The sequence below is a fragment of the Acomys russatus genome, chromosome 15 (genome assembly GCF_903995435.1).
Source record: "Acomys russatus chromosome 15, mAcoRus1.1, whole genome shotgun sequence".
NCBI classification, from domain to species: Eukaryota; Metazoa; Chordata; class Mammalia; order Rodentia; family Muridae; genus Acomys; species Acomys russatus.
This window is the reverse complement of record NC_067151.1, coordinates 60,491,074-60,512,736: the sequence shown is the minus strand read 5'-3', so window position 1 is coordinate 60,512,736 and position 21,663 is coordinate 60,491,074. Positions and strand designations below refer to the sequence as shown.

Below are 21,663 nucleotides of genomic sequence, written 5' to 3'. Positions count from 1 at the left end.
AATGGCTTCTAAGATATGGGGAATCATAGTGTTCTGGGGTGTAGAAGATGGTACATTTTCCAGATCCATTACATAATATCCATGCTGATATAATAAGCCATAACTAAACTCAGTGGGCCATTAAAAAAAGTAGAGCTGGGTGGTGGTGGTGCATGTCTTTAATCCCAGCACTTGGGAGGCAGAGAGAGGCCTCTCTGCCCTGTGAGTTCAAGGCCAGTCTGGTCTACAAAGTGAGTCCAGGATAGCCAAGGATACACAGAGAAACCTGTCTCAAAAAAGCAAAATCAAAACCAAAACCAAAAACTAGGAAGGGGACTTTTTTGCGGGGAAGAAGGAGCTTGAGGGAGAGAGAGAGAGAAAAAAAAGGAATATTGGAAGAGGATAAATATGACCCAAATATATCATATACATGTATGGTCTTGTCAGAAATAAATAAATAATATTTTTAAAAACAACTATGAATTATTCCCAAGATCCTTTAGCTGGATTGATTCTAATCAGAATTAAAATAGTTAATGGAATGGGGTATAGTGGCACATACCTTTAATTCCAGCACTTGAGAGGCAGAGGTATGTAGATCTCTGTGAGTTCAAGGTCAGCTTGGTCTACATAGTAAGTTCTAGGACATCCAGGGGCTACATAGAGAGACCCTAGCTCAAAGCAAAACACAAAAAGTTATGGGACACTTTCAGCACCTCGGACAGTTCCATTGACCCTTAAAACAAAGAAAACTAAGGCTCTTCTGATTGAGCACTTCTAATTTAAAGAAATCAGCCAAGGTAATGTATTGCTTCTGGGGCCAGAGAGGTAGTTCAGCAGTAAATACCACCATCTGCTCTTCCAGAGGACCAGGGCTCTATTCCCAGCACTTACATGGTGGCTCCAGTTCTCAAGGTAGCTGATGCCCCATTGCTGGCCTCTGTAGACACCAGGCATTTACATGGCATGCATACATACATACATAAATACATACATGCAAAAAACCACTCAGAAACATAAAATAATAAAAATAATTTTTAGAAATAATGTATTGCCACTTGAAAACTGGGAAAGCTAAACAACTCTAGTGCATGAGGAGTAATTTTAACTTCTAAAATTGAGCTTTGTGGCATCTCATAGCTGCACTATGAAATGAGCCATGGTGCTTTCTATGTTTTATAGAGAAGTAATTTGACACTAAATAGCTCATCTGAGGGGCTGGTAAGATGGCTCAGTGAGTAGAGCACTTGCTGCATCAGCCAGATGGTCTTGGTTGGGTCTCTGGAACCTATGCAAAGGTGGGAAGAGGGAAATGATGCCACAAGTTCCCTCTGATCACCTCATTCACGTGCAGGCGTGTGCATGCAGCTAAGGGCAATAACTGACTCCTGAGCCCATGTTTTTTTTTTTTTTTAACCATACCACTGTGGCATCATAAAGAGAAAAGGGTTAAATTTAAAACAAAATGACACAGGCTGAAGAGATGGCCCAGTGGTTAGGAACACATAACTGCTCTTGTAGAGAAGCCAAATTCGATTCCAGGCGCCCACATGGCAGCTCACCACCATCTGTGACTTCAGTCCCATGGGATCTGATATCCTATGTTGGTCTCTCTGGATACCAAGCACACATGTGCAGTGAGAACATATATGAAAACATAACATTCATACACATTAAAATAACTAATTAAAACAACCTCCTCTCTCCCCCCCCCCTTTCTATTTATTCTTCTACTTCTTCGAGACAGGGTAGTCTCACTCACTATGTACCTGACTGGCCCTAAACTTCTTATCTTCCTGCTAACATCTCCCAGATGAGGTTTGTGTCATCAAGTTCACCTTAAAATATCAAATTTTAACTATAAGCCTTATAACTGCAGTTTTAAATAATTTTTAAAAGCATGTGGCATTTGTGAGAAATTTGAGCACAGAATATTCAAAGATTAGCTGGGCGTGGTGGCGCACACCTTTAATCCCACACTCAGGAGGCAGTGGCAGGTGGATCGCTGTGAGTTCGAGGTCAGCCTGGTCTACAAAATGAGTCCAGGATGACCAAGATAACATAGAGAAACCCTGTCTCAAAAAACCAAAAAATTAAAATTAGATAAAAAAAGAATATTCGATGATTTGAGAAATTGCAGCTAAATTTTTGACACACCGATAATGTCATTATAAAAACAAATATGTATTAGTTGACAGAGTCATAGGTTGAAATAATAATAGGGTAATTTTTTTAATGATTAGAAAAGGAAAAGCCAACAAGTTGCTTTCAACGAGGCAGTAGTTATAGTGACAGCTGACTTGTCAACACCAGCAAGGAAAGCCAGAAGACAATGGAATTCTATCACTGGTGTAGAGGTATTTTAAAAGTTCCTTACTTGAACTGGGCGTGGTGGCGCACGCCTTTAATCCCAGCACTCGGGAGGCAGAGGCAGGCGGATTGCTGTGAGTTCGAGGCCAGCCTGGTCTACAAAGTCAGTCCAGGATGGCCAAGGCTACACAGAGAAACCCTGTCTCGAAAAAACCAAAATAATAATAATAATAATAATAATAATAATAATAATAATAAATAAAATAAAATAAAATAAAAGTTCCTTACTTCCCAAGACAGGGTTTGTCCTGGTTGGTGTTTGTTTGTTGTTTTGTTTTGGTCAGGTTGACACAAAGTAGCGTTACCTGGGAAGAGGACCCTCAGCTGAGACATGGCCTCTCTTAGACTGCCTGTAGGCAAGTTTGTAGGTCGTTTTCTTGATTAACGATCTGGGAGGGCCCATAGCACAGTGGGGAACGCCACGCCTGGGCAGGTAGTCCTGGTTGATGTAAGAAAGTCGGCTGCATACGCCACGAGAAGCAAAGCAGTAAATGCCATGCCACCACGGTGTCCACCTCAGTTCCTGTCTCTAGGGTCCTCCTTTAAGTTCCTGTCCTGACTTCCTTTGATGGAACCATGACATGGAAGAGTAAGCGAATTAAGCCCTTTCCTCCCAAGCTGTTTTTGGCCACGATGTTTTCGCACAGCAATACAACCATAGAAACCTTATATAAGACAGAGTTTTACTATGTAACCGTGGCTGGCTTAAGCTCAAGATCTGCTGGTCATGGTGGTGCACACCTTTAATCCCAGCGCTCGAGAGGCAGAGGCGGGTGGATCTCTGTGAGTTCTAGACCAGCCTGCTCTACAATGAGAGTTCCGGGACATCCAGGGCTGTTATACAGAGAAACCTTGTCTTGAAAAACAAAAACAAACAAAAACGAAAATAACAACAACAACAAACCCCTCAAGATCCTCCTGAATTCTGGCATTAAAGGTATGCACCACCAGGACTGGAGAGATGGTTCAGCGGTTAAGAGCACTGTCTGCTCTTCCAAAGGTCCTGAGGTCAATTCCCAGCAACCACATGGTGACTCAGAGCCATCTATAATGTGATCTAATACCTTCTTCTGGCCTGTAGGTGTATATGCAGGGAGAGCACTGTATATATAATAAATATAAGTCTTTGGGGAAAAGTGTGCACCACCATGTATGGCAAGTGTCTAAATTCCAGTTTTCCTTTATTCATAGCACAGCATATGCTTTCCTGCTGAGCTACAGTTTTCAGACTAATGTGGTAGTCTTGAAATATGTCCCCCCTGTGAAAGGGTTGTTCCATCCCCAAAGGAGTCTCAGTCCACAGGCCAAGAGCCATTGCTTTACTGCAAGTACTGTATTGAATAAGAGTGTTCTTGACTTTAGTGGAAATTCAGTCTTTATTGTGTTGAGAGACGCTCCTTCTATTCTGAGTTTCTCCAGGACCTTTATCATGAAGTGATGTTGGGTATTTCTACATTTCACAGGGGTAGCATATCAGATACTTACACTGCGATTCATAACAGTACCAAAATTACAGTTGTGCAGTAACAATAGAAATAATTTTATGCTTGGGGGTCACCACAACATGAGGGACTGTATTAAAGGGTCACAGCGTTAGGAAGGTTGAGGGTCATGGGATGGAGTAATAAACTAAGAGAAGTAAATAAAAAGGATACAAATAGAAAAAGAAGAGGCCAAAGGATATTTGCAGATGCTGCTCCACTTGCTACGGGACCCACATGGAGACCAAACTGCCCATCAGCTTCATATATGTAGGGGGCCTAGGTCCACTCCATGCATGTTCTTTGGTTGGTGGTTAAGTTTCTGTAAGCTCCCATGGACCTAGGTTAGTTGACTCTATTGATGTTCTTGTGGAGTTCTTGTCCTCTCAGGATCCCTCTGTCCTTCCCCCCGACCCCCAACCCCCCTCTTCTACAAGACTTCGGAGCTCTGCCTAATGTTTGGCTGTGGGTCTCAGCGACTGTTTCGATCCACCGCTGAGTGGAGCCTCTCATGGGAGCTATGCTAGGCTCCTGTCTGCAAGCATAGCAGAGTTATCTTTAACAGTGTCAGGAGCTGCCTCTCTCCCATGGGGTGGGTCTCAAGTTGGGCCAGTCATTGGTTGGCTATTCCTTCAAATCTCTAGCCTGTCAGGACTTCCAGCAGAGGGAGGGGACACCAACCCACCAACAAAACCTTCGAACCAAAATTTACCCTGCCTGCAAGATATACAGGGATAAAGATGGAACAGAGGGCTGGAGAGGTGGCTCAGAGGTTAAGAGCACTGCTTGCTCCTCCAAGGGTCCTGAGTTCAATTCCCAGCAACCACATGGTGGCTCACAACCATCTATACTGAGATCTGGTGCCCTCTTCTGGCCTGTAGGCATACATGAAGGTAAAACATTGTATACATAAATAAATAAATCTTAAAAAAAAAAAAAAAAAAGATGGAACAGAGACTTCTTGCCTTCTTTTGGGTCCTTAAAGTTTAGTCTGCTAGATGTATGCTCTGTGTGTGTGTGTGTGTGTGTGTGTGTGTGTGTGTGTTTCTGTGTGTGTGTTTGTGTATGAATGAGCTCTTATTTCAATGATTTGGACAGTTGTCCACCAGAGCAGCTGCTTACACTTTAGTACCTTTTCTTCTTTGCAGACTGGAAGTCTGTTGGCCACATTTAGTTTTCCAGCATGTGATGAAGGTGTATTCTCCAAACACCATCCACTTTGTCCCCCTGGGTGATTATTATTCTGGCTAGAGAGTGTTTCTGAAGTTAGCCAGCCAGGGCATCTATGGCATCTATCTTCATACTTTCTAAACTTACCCTGTGTTTGAGATTCTGCTGCAGGCATGCAGCTATTGATAGCCAACAGCGCTCTGGAGTATCAGAATTCTCCACTCTAAGCAGGGAGGCTCTCAGCAAGTAGGTAACGCAGAGGCCAGTCTACTCACTGACCTCAGGCTCACGGCTGCCAGCCTTCAGAGTTGTTATCAGCTAATGAGGCACAAGACTGGGGCTACCTTTTTCTATCTGTTTCACTGTCTGAGCTTTCTTCACTTTCTGGCGAGTCAGTAGTCCTGCCCCCTCACTCCGACCCCGTGTACACACACACTCTCCGCTGCTTTCCAGGCTGTCTCTCATCTGGGAGCTGTGGCAGACTGAGTTCACGCTCTCTGCCTTGTGATTTGTTTGGTCAGCCCATGGTTGTTCAGTACCCGGCTGAGCTGGGAGAACTCCTTCCTGACTCGCTGGGGAAGTCATTGTCTTGGCAAGCTCTATAGCAGCTGGATTTGAGGCCTTTGAGAGCTGTGGGCGTGTCCTGTGTGTAGGGCTGCAGGACCACCTGGCTCACCTGTTCCCAATGGCCCAGTCAGGAGCCATGCAGCTGGGACTCTGCTGGCTCTGCTTCTCCTCAGTGCATCTCTCTTTTGTTTCTCTGCACATTTCTCCCGCTGTCCCATCACTCCTCTTGAGGCTTTGTGAAGTTCTTCGCTTTTTTCTTTTTAGATGGAATCTGTTTTTCCTTCTCCTAACTTGGCTCCTCCACCAGGGCCACATGGAAGCCGATTCTAGTCTTGCTGTGCTGCACAGCCTCGGTGTTAGTTAGGGCAACGCAGCTGTTGTCATAAACAAACTCAAAAGTACTAATGACTCAAGTAGGCGCGTTCCTTGGACCGGTCTATAATCACACCTAACAGGTAGTAGGAATGAAGATTTAAGGTCTCTCTGGTGCATTTGAAGAAATTCCCAAACTCCTGCTCACAGCCAGAGATACCGTGTAGCCTGGCTATGTCCTTGTCACCAACAGCTCAGTTGGTGTGCCTCTTCCTTGTGTGTATGCCTTGTCTCTGTTCCTGTCTCTTTAAATTCTATGTCCTGGGAATACCTGAGATTATTCACCTCCCTGTTTCTTCTCCTTTCGCCCTGCTCCTCCCCCTCCTCCTCTTCTTCCTCCTCCAACTCCTAGTGTTTCCTGGAAGTTCTGAAAGCTTTAGGCCTAGCAGTGGGAAGTAGGGCACTGGACGCCTGTCTCTTCCTTACTCTTAGCTTCCTGTCTGCCAGAGTGTGAGGAACCTCCTCTGTACACACTCCTGATACTACGGTGTTTTGACCACGCAGCCAGGGCCTAACCTTCTGAGACTATGACCCCGACAGGTCTTCCTTAAATTATTATTATTTTTTCTTAAGTTATTTACAATAGGAATGTTGTCACAATGATGAGAACATGAGCAAATATGACTATAAAGTTCTGGAGTGTTATCTGGCATTTAGTTAGCACTTGATAAAAACTACTAAGAGCCCATGAACGTACTGTATGTGTGATGTTCGTTGCGCAGCGGTGTATTGGATGCAGTTTGTACCACCCAATGGCAGCCATTTGTTCATATTTCCTCCCAATTCCACATTCACCGTGTTCAGGTCACTGATTGTGATGGGAGAATTTATGCCTTGGCAACTGGCAAATGCTTTAAATCAGAATTAAAAATTTCTTTTTGGAGAACAGAATCCAACTTTTTTCTTTTCTTTTCTTTCTTTCTTTCTTTCTTTCTTTTTTTTTTTTTTTTTTAGTTTTTGTTTTTGTTTTTATCTAGGATAGAACCTGGCACTTAGTAGGCGTCCACTACATATCTGTTGTGAATAAGCCTATGGTACTAAACACGGTGTTTAACTAGTTCCTAAAATCTTTTCAGCCATGGCTTGAACTGGTAGGGGTTCCCTGCAGGATACTTAGCCTCAGGAGCCACTGGCTGTGGATGAGGCTCAGGCGTTGACTCCTTCCTGAACAGTTTCCAGGAGCAAACGTTGAAGTCCCTTCCCTTAAATCCCTGTCTCTTGAAAACATCGATAAACGGACAAGGAATGAGAAGCAAAAAACGCCACCAGAAGCAACTCACGCTGACGGGATTTTCAAGTTCTCAGAGTTCAGCGTCTGGCGTCTGCGTGGAGCTTGTTGTTGCCTTCCTCCTTAGATTTGCAACCTGGAGGCTCCCATGAGCTTGCCAGGCTTAGTGAAGAGCGCCAGTCCCCATGCGCATGCGCGGGACGGATGGCAGGTGTTTGGGTTCAAGTGTGGGAACCTCCGTGTTAGAAGCAGGTGAGAAGCCAGGCGTGGTGGCTGGTGGCGCACGCCTTTAATTCCAGCACTCGGGGGGCGGGGCGGCGAGGCAGGTGGATCGCTGTGAGTAAAAAGCTACTCCAGGACAGCCAAGGCTAACAGAGAGACCCTATCTCAAAAAACCAAAACCGAAACCGAAAAAAAAAAGAAGCCGGTGAGATTGTGTCTGTCTGTCTGGACGTCACTTTCCTTCCTTTGGAGAACAAGCTTGAAACTCTCTTTGTACCTAAGATGGAGGGAGGTGGGCACGGAGGAAGAAGCTGTACGACCCATTCGTCTTTATAATGAACACGAGCACGGAACGGCAGCTTCATAATAAAACCGCTATTATTGCTCCTGGGAGCAGCACATGTTCTTGCGCTGTTTTGCTGGTCTTCCATCATGATCACGATGCTGTGCTGCAGCTTTTTTTTGCAGATAGTAGTGTCATCTTACTTCTATTTGGGTTTGTGTGGACATGATGATGCGATGAAGATAGTGAGATCAAGGCATGAGCAGCACGCGTGTGTAACCCAAGCACTCAGGATGTGGAGTCGGGAGCATCGTGAGGAGGAGTTCAAGACCATTCTTGTCCTCCTGCTGAGACTGGGGCTAGCCTGGGCTACACGAGACTCCAGCTCAAAAACCTAAGTCCAGCAAAAATAAACACAAGGTTCTCTTATGTTTGGCGAGAAACTCATTCTCACATCCATCCCCTTCTTCCTAACGGGTCACTCCCCGTGTTAGTCCTTGTTTATTTTTCTAGACTTTTGGCGTATGATGGAGTCGATATGAATTCATGCAGGAATTTCCCTCCCTGAAGTCTAGTAATACCCTCACACTATTTTGTCTACATTTCCTTTTAATTTTTTTGTTCAAATCTGTCTGTCTGTCTCCCATCTATTGTCTGTCTGTCTGTCTGTCTGTCTGTCTGTCTGTCTGTGGTCTCATTCTTTTGCCCTGACCAGCCTGGAACTTACTATATACCCCAAGCTGACTCATACTCAAGGCAATTTCTCTGCCCCAGGCTCCTAAGTGCTGGGATTATGGGTATATATTACCATCAGCAGCCTTGGTTTTGGAGATGGGAACTCACTATGTAGCCCAGGAGGGTCTTGAACTTATGATCCTCCTGCCTTGGCCTCCTGACTGCTTGAGGGGAAGGAGACAGCCACCTGTGTGTGTTTGGGAAGAGAGCATGTGGCAGCTTCTTGCTCACATCTCAGTGACTAGGCTTGTGCCACTATGACTGGCTGTCTCTTAAATCTTAGAGGTAGTCCCGCACGGTACATAAAAAGCTCCTCCCACTCCCGCTGCTTTCTTGTTGACGGTGCACACTGTTCCACTGTATGGATGCACCATACTTGTCTACCCAGGATGCTGTGGTAGATATTCATTTGTATCTAAGATGTTGCTTTTAAAGCCGTGCTGTGGTGTGTTTTCTTATTGTGCACTTGTTCTGGTGTATCTGTGTTGTGTGTTTCATGGTTGGAGCGGATGAGGCTATTGTCACGAAAGCAAGCTCTGCAGGCCAGCTACCATAGTACCCACCAGCATCACACTCCACCAGGCAGCTGGCTCTGGTGGTGTAGGTGTGGATGAGCTGGCCCCAAGGTCAGGAGAGCAGGAGAGCTGACCCTGCCTCCTGCTGGTGGCAGCATGGGTGGCCTAGCTGGGGGCAGCACTGGAGAGCTTGCCCTGGTGGTGTGGATTCTGGAGAGCCTGAAGGCTGACCAGTTCAACTACCACCCAGTCCTAGATCCAGGCCTTTGAGTTGGTCCACCCCAAAATATACATCATCTGTGAACTGTTGGAGCCTGTGAAAGGGCCAGTCTTGCTGACCCAAAGCTGCTGTATCCCCACGACACAGGGTGACAACAGGATGACCGGGAGGAGTCCTGGTGAGGATCCAATATTGATGATGGTGTGACAGAAGTCAGAGACCTTGAACCAGACCAATGTTCATTGCAAGTGTTGCGACGAACAATTGCAAGTGAAGATGTGTGGACAGGGTGCATACTGTGGGACACGCTGTGACACACTGCAGCTTCCATGATGAAATGTTTTCTGTGCTTTTGCTTGTTTTTTTATTTTCTTTGAGGGAGGAGAATTTAAGGGTATAAGGCGGATATGAGGGGCAGGGAGATGAGTGGGACTGGGGCATATGTTGTGAAACTCTCAAAGAATCAATACAAAGTTAGAAAAGAAAAGAAAAAAAAAGCCGACTGGTGAGCAAGCCAGGGGAAACAAGCCAATCATGGCCTCTGCGTCAGCTCCTGCCTTCCGTGTTGCTGTCTTCACTGCTTTCCATGACGAACGGTTATATGGGACTATGGAGTGAAATAAATCCTTCCTCCACAAGCTGCTTTTGGTCATGATGTTTCATCACAGCACTAGTGACCCTAACTAGGACCCCCAGCTAGACAGATAAGGGAGGCTCACCTTTCCCTTTGGTACTGGCAGGGAGTATGTACTATTAGGCCTGTGAGAATCATTAACATTAGCGTCAAGTTTCTTGTTGTGATCACGCGTGGTGTTCGTCTTGCAGTAGATAAGCTGACACTGGAGGCATGGGGCCATTTGATTTCTTAATCTGCAGCTGTTGGATCTTAGCTACCACAAGCCTCAGTGAACTCCAGATGACCCTGCAGCCATTTTCACGAAAGCCAGAGGGGGAGCACTTCCTTTAAGTGGCTGGACAGAGGAACTGTTGTGACTGGTGTGAAAGAGACAGGGCTGTGATTGGTGCAAACACAAAGCCCCATTTGTAACTGACTGTGATTGGCGCAGACGCCCTTCCTCTGGCTAGGTGAGCAGGCTGCTCTGCGCCCCTCCCTTTGCTGGTGGCTGAAGAAGCAGCCAGGACCGGGAGATGGTGGAGGCCTGGTGCTGATGGTGGAGAGAGGGCAGAGTCTGGGAGAAGGCTGGAGGGATCCTGACTTCCCAGGTCTATACAAGAACTAGACCCCTTACAAAGGAAGGGATCCCGCATCCTAGCCTGCAGGAGGGCGCGGCCTACAGCTGCCTCTCTTAGCTGTCAGAGTAGAGCCATGACAAACACCAATGCTTGTACTTGTGTTTTACCACCTAGGGCTTCTGTGCAGACAGAGCGAGAGGGCCTTAGGTTGGTAATAAATAACCCTGGGAGGCTCTGCTCTGCCACTGGCATCCTGGAGCAGCACCCGGGCAGACTATAAAACGACGGCTTGGGTCTGCACCCATCCTCTGCCACTTGCCAGGACTGCTGCTTCAGCGGGTTGTTTGTCCCCCACCTGAACAGTGGGGTGATAACAGGGCCTGCGTCCTGAAGCCCTTGCGTTGGTTGGAATGGCATATAGGAAGCACTTAGGATGTGACTGGTGGGTTAGTTATTGGTCTATTGCTACCATGACCAAGGCAACTCTTATAAAGGAAATCTTTTAATTGACTTAATTGGGGGCTTGTCCAGTCCATGATCATCATGGTGGGTAGTGTGGTGGCACAAAGGCAGGCGTGCTGCTGGAGCAATAGCTGAGAGCTTTACATCCTGATCCTCTGGCAGTAGGCAGAGAGAGAGAGAGAGAGAGAGAGAGAGAGAGAGAGAGAGACAGACAGACAGACAGACAGACAGACAGAGAGACAGACAGACAGACAGACAGACAGACAGACTAGGCCTGGCATGTGATTTAAAAACCTTAAGTCCACCACAGTGACATACCTCCTCTAACAAGTACACACCTGTTCCAACAAGCCCACACCTCCTAACATCCCCCCCCCAACAATTCATCAACTGGGGACTAAACATGCAGATACATTAGCCTATGGGGAGGGGGACATTGTCATTCAAGCCACCATAGGCTGGCTCATAGTGAGTGCTGTTTAAATGCAGTTTTGAAAACCATAACCCTTTCTGGAAGTCAGTTGAGTGACATGTATCTAAGGCCATTACAATGTCATGACTTTTCACCCAGTAATTTTATCCTGTCCCTGTCCTCAGTGACAGAAGTGCATATATTTAAGCACAGTAGAAGTCCTGGAATGGTGGCACCAACTTGTAATCCTAGCCTTTATGAGTCAAAAGCAGGTAGATTGCTAAAGTTAGAGGCTAGCTTAGTTTGCATAGCAAGCTCCTGGCCAACCAGGCCTATATAGTGAGACTCTATCTCAATAAAGAAAGAAAATCCCAAAACCAAGCAAGCAACCAACCAAAGAAACAAATTCCCAGTAAGTATTTAATAAACGTTTATCGAATTGCATTTACTGCTGTATACAAGTCTAGTCCCGAGCTTTGCGTGCAGAGGCCCAACTCCAGCCACCAGAGGGCACTCTTGCTACATGAAGACCAGCAGCTCTCCTGGAAGCTGCTTTCATCTTTGCCAGAACACCTGGGTTTGCCGAACTTAGAGTCTCTTGACTACCCTTTTCCCTAGGGGACATTTAGCACCATCTGGAGGCATTGTGGGCTGTGACCAGTTAGATGGACGTGGGTGCTGGTACTGTCTTCTGGATCCCATGTTCTGAACTATACAGGGCATCTCTCAATATTAATGAATTACATAGTTAAAAAAAAAAAAAAAAAAGGGCTACAGTAGCAGGTGGAAAAAGGTCTGCTTCACTGAGGCCTGTGGCCTACAGCAAAAAGACTACCACCTGGAAGCAAGTTCTTATGGTGGGCTTTACCCCTATCCTGCAGGAAAATCTTAGAGTGTAGACCTCAAAGCACTTTTTTTTTTTTTTTAGACAGGGTCTCTCTGTGTAGCCTTGGCTGTCCTGGACTCACTTTGTAGACCAGGCTTGCCTTGAGCTCACAGAGATCTGCCTGCCTCTGCCTCCCAAGTGCTGGGATTAAAGGGGGGAGCCACCAGCCTGGCTCAAAGCACTTTCCATCACCTGAATTATGGGGACTACAGTCACCACACACCACTTAAGAGGAGGTGGGGCCAGGTAGAGAACAAATAGGTCATTACTTGTTATGGGGAAAGCCCTGTCCTTAGGGCTAGCCACTCTGAACAAGACACAAGCCCAGCGAATGCCTCATCCACTTCCTGGCACTGTACTAGGCAACACTGCTTTGTCTCCTGAACTGAGCAGCAATAGGAAAGGCCTGTGCTAGTCCTTTCAGTGCAGGGGGTGAGTCAGCTTTTGGGAGGCGTGGGAAGGAATCCTGGGAAAGAGCATTTCTTTTGTTGGCCTTGGGCTGAGGGAGGGAGACAGAGACCCTTTTTCCTGACCTAGGACCAGCTTGGGATCATGTTGGCCTTTCTGTGGACCAGGGTCGTCCTCCGCAGCTCTTCTAGTTTACTGACAATGCGTGGGTCACAAGACTAAGTGAGGCCGCAGAGAGACTCCAAGAGGAACTTGGGATGGGCAGAAAAACCCTCTGGGCCTTCCCATTTCATGAGCTGTTCCTCAAAAAGGACAGAAGACAAGTCCAAGCCGTGTAATTGATCGCCTAGAGGCAGGAGAGCAGCCTGGCTCAGTGGCTTTGGCTTGGGTAGCATCTCTCCCCACGGATTCATCTGTCGTTAAACAGAGACGCTCTTTCTTATGTGTGCTCTGTGCTCTCTGGCACCAGGTGCTTCAAGTCTGCATTGCTGCTCATCCTTAGGAAGCCAAAGGCAGAGGCAGAGGAAACTTAGCACCAGCTTCCTTCCTCACTCTGACCATTAGAGTTTTGCCCAGAGCTCTTCTAAAGGAGTCTTAAGGTCTTTGCTCTGGGGCTCCTGCTTGGTTCACTTCTCCCTCTCTCTCTGTCTCTGTCTCTCTGTCTCTGTCTCTCTGTGTCTCTGTCTCTCTCTCTCTGTGTCTCTCGTGATTGTGGATGAGAGGAGCTCGGCTGGGTGATTCCAGGCCCACTCTAAGTCTCAGGCCCTCCTCTGCACTTCCCAGCAGGACTTCTGGGTTGCATTTAGTTCCACCACTGATGAGAACACAGAAGGAACACAGCCAAGACTGGGGTGCACGGAAGAAACACTGTTGGCCAAGAGGGCAGTTAGCCAAGGGCTTTTTATGTTTGTTTGTTTGTTACAGGGTTTCTCCGGGTCTGTCTGACCTGGAACTCACTTTGTAGACCAGACTGACACTGGACTCACAGAGATTCGGCTGCTTCTGTTGAGATCAAAGGCATGAGCCACCATGCCTAGCACCAAGGGCATTTTTATTTACAGGTGGCAGTGGAATGTTTACAGAGATCAGAAACCAACTCCTTCCCCTCTCTACACCTGCTTGGGTCTTGGTGTCATGGAGATAAAGTAAGAGCCTTCCAGGGACAGAGGTTCCTAGTGGCTGAGCACTCAGAGGGAGGATGGAGAGATGTGTCAAAGCGGTGGGAGAGGTCCAGGAAGCCTTAGCCAGGATGGAGAAATGAACCCAGAGGAAGAAAGAGACACTATTAATGATCCTCTGCAATGCTTGCAGTCAGGAGCCCAGTAACTGTTCTCTGAGAGGGAGGCTCCACCCAGCAGCAGATTGAAACAGATGCTGAGACCCCCAGCCAAACATTAGGCAGAGCTCGGGAATCTTGTGGAAGCGTTAAGGGAAGGATAGAGGGACCTGAGGGGACAAGAGCCCCACAAGAAGCCCAACAGAGTCCACTAATCTAGGCCTATGGGTGCTCACAGAGCCTGAACCACCAACCAAAGAGCATGCATGGTCTGGACCTAGGCCCTTACACATATGTAACTGACAGCTTGATCTTCATGTGGATCCCTAGCAATTGGAGCAGTGCTGTCTGTGACATGGACGCGGCCGCCTCCTTTTGGGTCACTTTCCCCTAGCTGGGCTGCCTTGTCTGGACTCAGCAGATGAGGATTTATTTTCATGTTTCCCCTTTTATTAGCCACAGATTCTTTTATCATACAATGATATTTTCTGAATACAATTTCCCCTCCCTCTGCTCCTCCCAGTTCCTCCCCTTCTCCTTTCACATTTAGATCCACTTCCTTTTTGTTTCTCACTAGGGGAAAAAAAAAAAAAAAGGTTTCTAAAAGATAACAACAAAACACAACAAAGTAAAATATGATAAGATAAAATTAAAACCATCGTAATGAAGTTGGACAGGCGGCTCAAACAGGGTGTCTCCTCCAAATCTGTCCTCCCAGAGTTCAGAGAACCTCAGGATGGAGGATACCAGGAGAACAAGGCCCTCTACAAAACCGAGGATGTTTTTAATTCTGATGCAACTTTGTGTGTTGGGGTGTGTTGGTGCAGGGTTGAAGGGGGTTGCTCCCCTTTTCTGAGGAGAAAGGGAATGGGGGAAAGAGGGTGGGACCAGGAGGAGAAGAGGGAGGGGGCTGCGATTGGGATGTAAAGTGAATAAATAAATAAATTAATGGAAAAAAAAAGACTTAAGCCAAAGAAGACCTGGTCTGCCACAGCCTAGCCCCTTAATTCCCTCCTGTGGATAGGCATGGGACAATTCAGTGATGGAAACGCTTAATCTCATACCTCTCTCTCTTTCTCTCTCTCTCTCTCTCTCAAAAAAAAAAAAAAAAGTTGATTAATGCTGTCTTCTTAGGCTGACAGTAATTTGGTAGGAGGGCAGAGGCACCACTTCAGTTTCCCCATGCCCACATTTGCCTCACCTCGGTCCATCTTCACCCTCCAGTCCTCCAGTGAGTCTGGCTGGGTGTCCAACGGTGAGGAGGTACAAAAATGGGGGCCTCTTCACATCTTTCTCTCCAGTTAAGGGGGATCCAAAGGCCATGTGGCTCTGAGAGCCTCTGGATTGGAGCACACGAGGGTTTTGTTCCCAACTTTGAGTCCCTGAGTCTCTGAGGATGGTTCCTTATTGGAATCCAGGTGCGCCTTGGGCCCTGGGTCAGGATTTATCACTAATTCCTCTAGCCTGAGAAACCGGCACGGAGGCTTCTGGCTGGCGCCCTGTCTTAGCCTAGCCAGAAGGGGGAGCTCTGGAAAATGCCAGGCACCTGGGAGCCAAAGGCCAGGCTTGGAGGGCTCTGAAAGCCGCTGCCCGGAGGAGAAAGGAGGCAAGATGGGGCCTGAGAGGTGGGTGGGGCCTGAGAGGTGGGTGGGGCCTGAGAGGTGGGGCCAGGTACAGCAGAGGCGGGGTGCAGAAGGGAAAGAAGCAAAGCTCGCCAGGTCACCCTGGAGGTTCCGGAAACAGCCGCAAGGGCTTTGCCAGTCCGGGCCCAGGGCAGAGCTAAAACCTAGAGAAAGTGAGAGAAGGGGGTCAAGAGGGCACCCCTCAGGGAGATGCGCCTCTGCATCCTTTTCTTCTCCTTTCTTCCTTCTCCCACTGCTCTCTCTCCTCTTCCCTCCCCTCCCTCCCTCCTCTCTCCTCCCTCTCACTGCCCCCTCACCTTCCCTTCCCTTTCCTTCTGACAGAATCTCTGGGAGCTCCTGGCTGGCCCTGGATTCGTTATTCAGCTGAAGCTGGCCTTGAGCTCCTAATCTTCCTGACCCCACCAGAGGCTTCCTGGTGAATATTCTCCCAGTGGGGCTCCAGCTTCACTTTCCCACTTTGCTTTAAGTCCTCCCTCCCCTTCACCTTCCTGGGTGTGGGGAGGGCCTCATCTCGCTCCTGTGTTTTTGTTTTCTCCTTTGGTCCATCATATTTCTCCTGGATGGGACTTCCTGCCACTTTGCCAGCCTTGTGGGAGCGCTGGCTCCTGCTGTCTTCTCTCCCTTCACCTTTCCTGGGGCACCTGGCTCTGTTAGCGATGAGCTTATTTCGTTTATGTCAATGTCCCTGATACTGCTGGAGCAGGAACTGACTTTATTCTCCCCTGAATATAGCCCAGACTTAACAGATTAAGCGCGAATGAATATTCTGTGCCCTAGCCCAGTGAATCTATCCTTTACTCCTCCCGACCCATGCTCAGAGGCTCCAAATTTCAGCTGAGTAAAGAACTGGTTGTGGGACCAAGCATTTGCCATCTAAATGTGAAGTCCTCTGTCTCCTTATCCACAAAGTCCCCTCTCCTGGTTAAGAGCAAGTGGCATCTGCTAAGGTGATGCGTAGGAAGGGGCCCGTGGCGTTCCTGACTGTGAGGACCAGCGTCATGTGTGGGACCCCCACCCCTTCTCTTCTGTCTGGTACTCCTCCCATGACTCCATTCCTCCCATAAATCTCCCCTCCCTCCATTCTATCTCAACCCACCTTCTGGCAGGCCCCCACAGGGGTTGCCCAGGCTGGGGTTCCTGGAAATGGCTAGACAGAGCGCCAAACTATGTTTTTCTATTTCAGCGAGCCTCTCTGAAATGCCGCATGTTTAGCAAGGCCACATCGTTTTACTAAGAGGCTAATGGGGTCACATGGGTGTGATATAGTGAATAAAACCTGAGAAAGCAGATCAGATGTCACTTAGTATAGCCAGCTGATTAGCTAGGAAGATTTCTTAAGCCAGATTCATGCGAGATTAAGGTGGTCAGAAAGATTCTCCATGAGAAAACATGCCAATTTCTGCTGCCGGGGTGTTGTCTCTCTGTGGCTCCCTGCCTTTCCCCTTGGGCCCTAAGATGAGGTAAGGCCTGTTGTCCCACAGAAAGGGTCAGGGTCGTGTCCACATTGTAGCCGAGTGATCACGTGGAGAAGATATTTTGTAGTCTCCCCATTCCTTGAATGTGGCCACTGTGATCCTTGGTCCGACAGCAGCTTCCTTTTTTGGCACCACGTGATCTGAGTGAGTGTGGAGGTATGGCAGGCAGTAGAATTCCAGTCCAGGAGTATGCTGCTACCAGCCCTCTGCTGGCCTAAAACCTCCTTGCCTTTCAGGGCTCAAGCACAGGGAAAGTGTGTGTGTGTGTGTGTGTGTGTGTGTGTGTGTGTGTGTGTGTGTGTGTAGGAAAGCAGGGATGTGTGAAAGAGCCCACGTTCGGGCTTATAGTTTCCCAAAGGAGTAAGCTTGGTGTCCTCAGTATCCTGGTGCTGGGAGAATGGTGGGGTGGAGGAACAGAGGAGCCCCTCCTGTGCTAGGTGGCTCTAGGATGCCAGACTGATGGCCCCACCACCCTGCACCATGCCCTGCACTGTGGGTGGGTAAAGGTGAGTGGTCCCAATCCTTCAAAGTGCCTGAAGCGGATGCCTGGGTTGGATCTTTCCACAGAAAGCCTGACCTAGTTGCTTCAAGAGTCCACCTTCTCCCCTCACTCCACCATGAGGTGCTACCACTAGCTTGCTCCCAGCCCTTCTTTTCTGTCCTAGGCTTCTGAACTCCTGGTCTGTCTTCTTCCCGCAAAGCTCAGCGAGCCTGTGTACACTTTAAGTCGGCCCGAAGTCACTTTCCTAAGGCGGGCTTCCTTGTTGTCCCTAACCCTTGGTGTCCCCTTTGTGCCAAGCAGCTGTAACACTGTGTATCTATTGGTAACTGCCTTTAAGCCTCCTGACTAAAAGCCCTAGAGAGGCAGTGTTGCTCACATCTGAACTTCCAGGCCCTGGCATGTTAAACAGGAGGTAATTAAACATCTGATAGAAGAAGAGGGAAGCCCACGGGCTTCCTCTGCCCATCTCTCATCAGCTGCAGTTCTTTCTTCACCCCATGGACCTAAAGTCTTCTTCTTAGATTGTCTAAAAAACGACCAAACCAAACCAACCAAACAAACAAACCAACAAATAGAAATACAAAAATACAAAACAAAACAACAACAAAATTCCTAGTGGAGACTAGAGATGGCTCAGTGGTTAAGAGCCTTTCTGTTCTTCCAGGGGACCTGAGGTCTGTTCCTAGCACCCATGTCAGAGGGCTCACAACTGTCTGTAATTTTAGCTCCAGGGTATTCAATGCCTTTGCCTTCTTGAGGGCACCTGCACTCGTGAGCACATAACCACACGCAGACACACTCCCCCATACATAGCTTACGATAATAGAAGCAAACTTAAAATCCTCCCCGTGATAGCCTGGCTCCCCCACTAATTGTGGATGCTTCCTGACTTATAATTGCGGATGCTTGCTGACTCATGACTTACACTCTGATAAACCCATTGTGAGTTGAAAATAACCTAAGTCGAAACTGTGTCGGGTGCATATAACCTAGAGTGAGTCCGTTCAGCAGCGCAGTGTGCCGTGGAGTGTTGGTTGTTTACTGTGATGATGTGTGGATGATTGGAGTGGCAGCTCTCCGCACCTCCCACTGATAGCCAGTGGAGAGGTCAGACTTCAAAAGCCTAGATATGGCTTCCTTCACGGAATTAGTATTGCCTCTGTATTGTGTCATAAGGTCGGGAAACCCTAAGTCACATCATCGTCAGACTGGGACCTTTTGTCATTCATAAAATGAAATGGGACCAGGAACGTGTCTTGGTAGGTAGAGTGTTCCATAAATGTATAAATGCTCTGGTTCCATTACCTGTACCGCAAAAACGAGTATAGGAAATGAAAATCTAGAGCCGGGTGTGGTGGCGCACACCTTTAATCCCAGCACTTGGGAGGCAGAGGCAGGCAGATCGCTGTGAGTTTGAGGCCAGCCTGGTCTACAAAGTGAGTCCAGGATGGCCAAGGCTACACAGAGAAACCCTGTCTTGAAAAACCAAACAAAAACAAAAACAAAACAACCCCCCCCCCAAAAAAAAAAGAAAATCTAAACAGGTCTCTTCTTCCTGGACTCGGCTCTTCAAACGGTTTCTGAGGCCTTTTGGACCTTTTGGTCTGGCCAACTGTTTCCCACACCTCCTTCGCCTTCCCACCCTCCTGATGTTCCTCACACTGATGGTAGCAGCCTTCCAGATGCACCATACATGCTCACAGCTCCCTCTTTCCCTCCACCAGGGCATCTTTGTCTTTCTTCTCCTCTTCTAGGCAGCCCGGAGTGTTCTTCTGTGTCGCCCTGCGGTTACCGGCAGTCCACCCATGTCTGCTTCCCATCAGCCTCTGGGCTGCTTTTTTTTTTTTTTTTTTTTTTTTTCTTGAGACAGGGTCTCTCTGTGTAGCCTGGGCTGTCCTGGACTCACTTTGTAGACCAGGCTGGTCTTGAACTCACAGTAATCTGCCTGGCTCTGCCTCCTGAGTGCTGGGATTAAAAGCATGAGCCTCCACGCCCAGCTAACCTCTGTACTGCTTACTGTGTTTCTTTTTCCTGTTTGAGCCCCACACCTAGTAAACAGCTAGAATCACTAAACATTGACTGAATGAAGATCTCTTATCTCATCTGCTCAGCTAGGCAGGCCCTGGGAGACTCCCCTCCGCTGTTTCAGATCCCTCACCAATTGGGTCCTCAAAACTCACCGTTGAAGCTGCTGTTCTCCTTCTCCCCAGAGGCTTCCGGTGTCCCCCATAGGGCCTTCTCTCCACCTGGCTGAGTTTCTGTGGCCCATGTGTACAGTATGCTATGTAGGGGCTATGTAGGGAGGGAGGAGAAGGAAGGCTAGGGTGAGACAGGCTCTCTTTGGTATCTAACCTTATCGGTCACAGCAAGGATATCGCCCAGTTGCTAATATGACAAAATAGTCCCATACTAATTCTTGGTGTTTTTTTTTTTTTTTTCTGTTTTTTCAAGACAGGGTCTCTCTGTGTAGCCTTGGCTGTCCTAGACTTGCTTTGTAGACCAGGCTGGTCTCAAACTCACAGAGATCCGTTTGCCTCTGACTCTCCAGTGCTGGAATTAAAGGCGTGAGTCACTGTGCCCGGTTTTAAACTTTTGTTTTTTCCTTTTTTTCCCATACCAATTCTTAAACAAGCAGTGGCTCCTGTGCATTGCCCACTCACTGCCTCAGATTCCTTGGACCCTCCCCTTTTCCTTCCCTCTGACATACCACTAAAAGCTGATGCTTAGCACAGAAGTCATCCATCCTCACAGGTGGGTATAGACCACAAAGACTCGATCCTGGAGTACTCAGGCACTAGAGAGTGGCCTAGGGTCTCCAGGACAGGACAGGTCCTGTCAGAGCTCTGAGGACAGAGACTGCCTTCATGCCTACCTCACTCTCCACAGCCACAGGCACCAGGGCTGGCTGACACAGGGCAGGGACCCCCAACAGCAGGTGAGGGGTGGGGGGTGCCCACACTTTCCACGGAGGACGGTTGGCTACAATGAGCTTGCTGAAGTTGAACTTGTAGGTAAACCTCTTGCCTTTGGTCTTGTGTAGGACCCTCTTATTGTAGTAATACCTAGAGAATTGAGAGTTGGCCCTGTGAGGAAGGAAGAGACTCAGGGCCTCCTCCATCAGCCTAGCAGTTACTGGAGGACACCAGCCATCTTCCCACAGCGAGAGCATCTCCCAAGCCCTGTCGGCCCGGCGTGTGTGCCAGGACCCACCGCTACTCTTTTCCTTAATCTCTGCCCCTCCTATTGCTGGCCACCTCCTCTCACCTGAGGGCCCGGCTCAGCTTGTCATAGTTCATCTGCGGTTTGCACTTCCTGCGGCCCCAGAGGCGAGCCACTTCATCTGGATCCTTGATGACAAACTCCCCGTACTCGCCCTGCTGCCAGGCGATGACATGGCGGAACTCCTCCTTCTGCAGCAGTTCCAGGATGAAGTGCCACAGCTGGATCTGCCGGGAGCCCGGGGACGACTCTGCTTTGTAGGCCCAGTCGGGGAAGGCCAGACCTGGAGTGAGGAGGTGGGAGGGGGTCACCTGCTGTCCTCGCTCAGCTTTGAGAGCATGGGAAGGAGGTGGGGGATGCTTACCCGAGATCCAGTAGTTCACAGGGGCAGCCAGGTAGCAGTTGCAGTGCATGGTGTATGGGAGGTGAGAGAGGGTTGAGTCTGTACCTCAGGCCTGCTGGAAGTCAGGGAACGAGGGAAAGAACGGAGGTGAGGAAGGAAGAAAAGAGTCCCGGACAGAAAAGAGAAGCTAAGGCATGAATTTGCTTGTCTGCAGCCCAGCCTCTGTTCAGAGGCTGCCCCAGGGTGGTGGCTTGGGTCTGAGCCCAGGGAGGAGAGGCAAATAGATGGTCCTCCATCTAACCCATCGTGGAGTTAGGCAGAGAGACAAACTGTCCTTAGGGCTAAGCAGGAGTTTGCTTTTGAGAAGAGGGGATGGTTTTTCCTTCCTAAACTTTGAGTAGAGAGCAGTTGAATATGAGCATACGCACACACACACACACGCACACACACGCACACGCATGCACGCACGCACACACACACACGCGCGCGCGCACGCACGCACGCACGCGCACACACACACGCACACACACACACGCACACACACACACGCGCGCACGCGCGCGCGCACGCACGCACGTGCACACACACACACGCGCGCACACACGCGCGCGCGCGCACACGCACACACATCACATATATACATGTACATATATACACACATATGTATATATGTACATGTATATATAAAAATACACACATAT

The 21,663-nt window shown here is 48.4% G+C and overlaps 1 protein-coding gene across 1 annotated transcript; it reads right to left on the bottom strand.

The window, feature by feature from the left end:
- Nucleotides 1–15,484: 15,484 nt before the first annotated feature.
- LOC127199380 (ETS translocation variant 3-like protein) lies at nt 15,485–21,066 on the bottom strand. Its single transcript, XM_051157417.1, has 5 exons — nt 20,984–21,066; nt 20,665–20,902; nt 20,273–20,462; nt 19,611–19,692; nt 15,485–15,552 (listed from the first exon to the last, which is right to left on the bottom strand). The coding sequence occupies exons 1-5, from the start codon at nt 21,030–21,032 to the stop codon at nt 15,500–15,502; spliced, it is 612 nt and encodes a 203-aa protein (XP_051013374.1). The 5' UTR covers nt 21,033–21,066; the 3' UTR covers nt 15,485–15,499.
- Between the last annotated feature and the right edge of the window lie 597 nt (nt 21,067–21,663).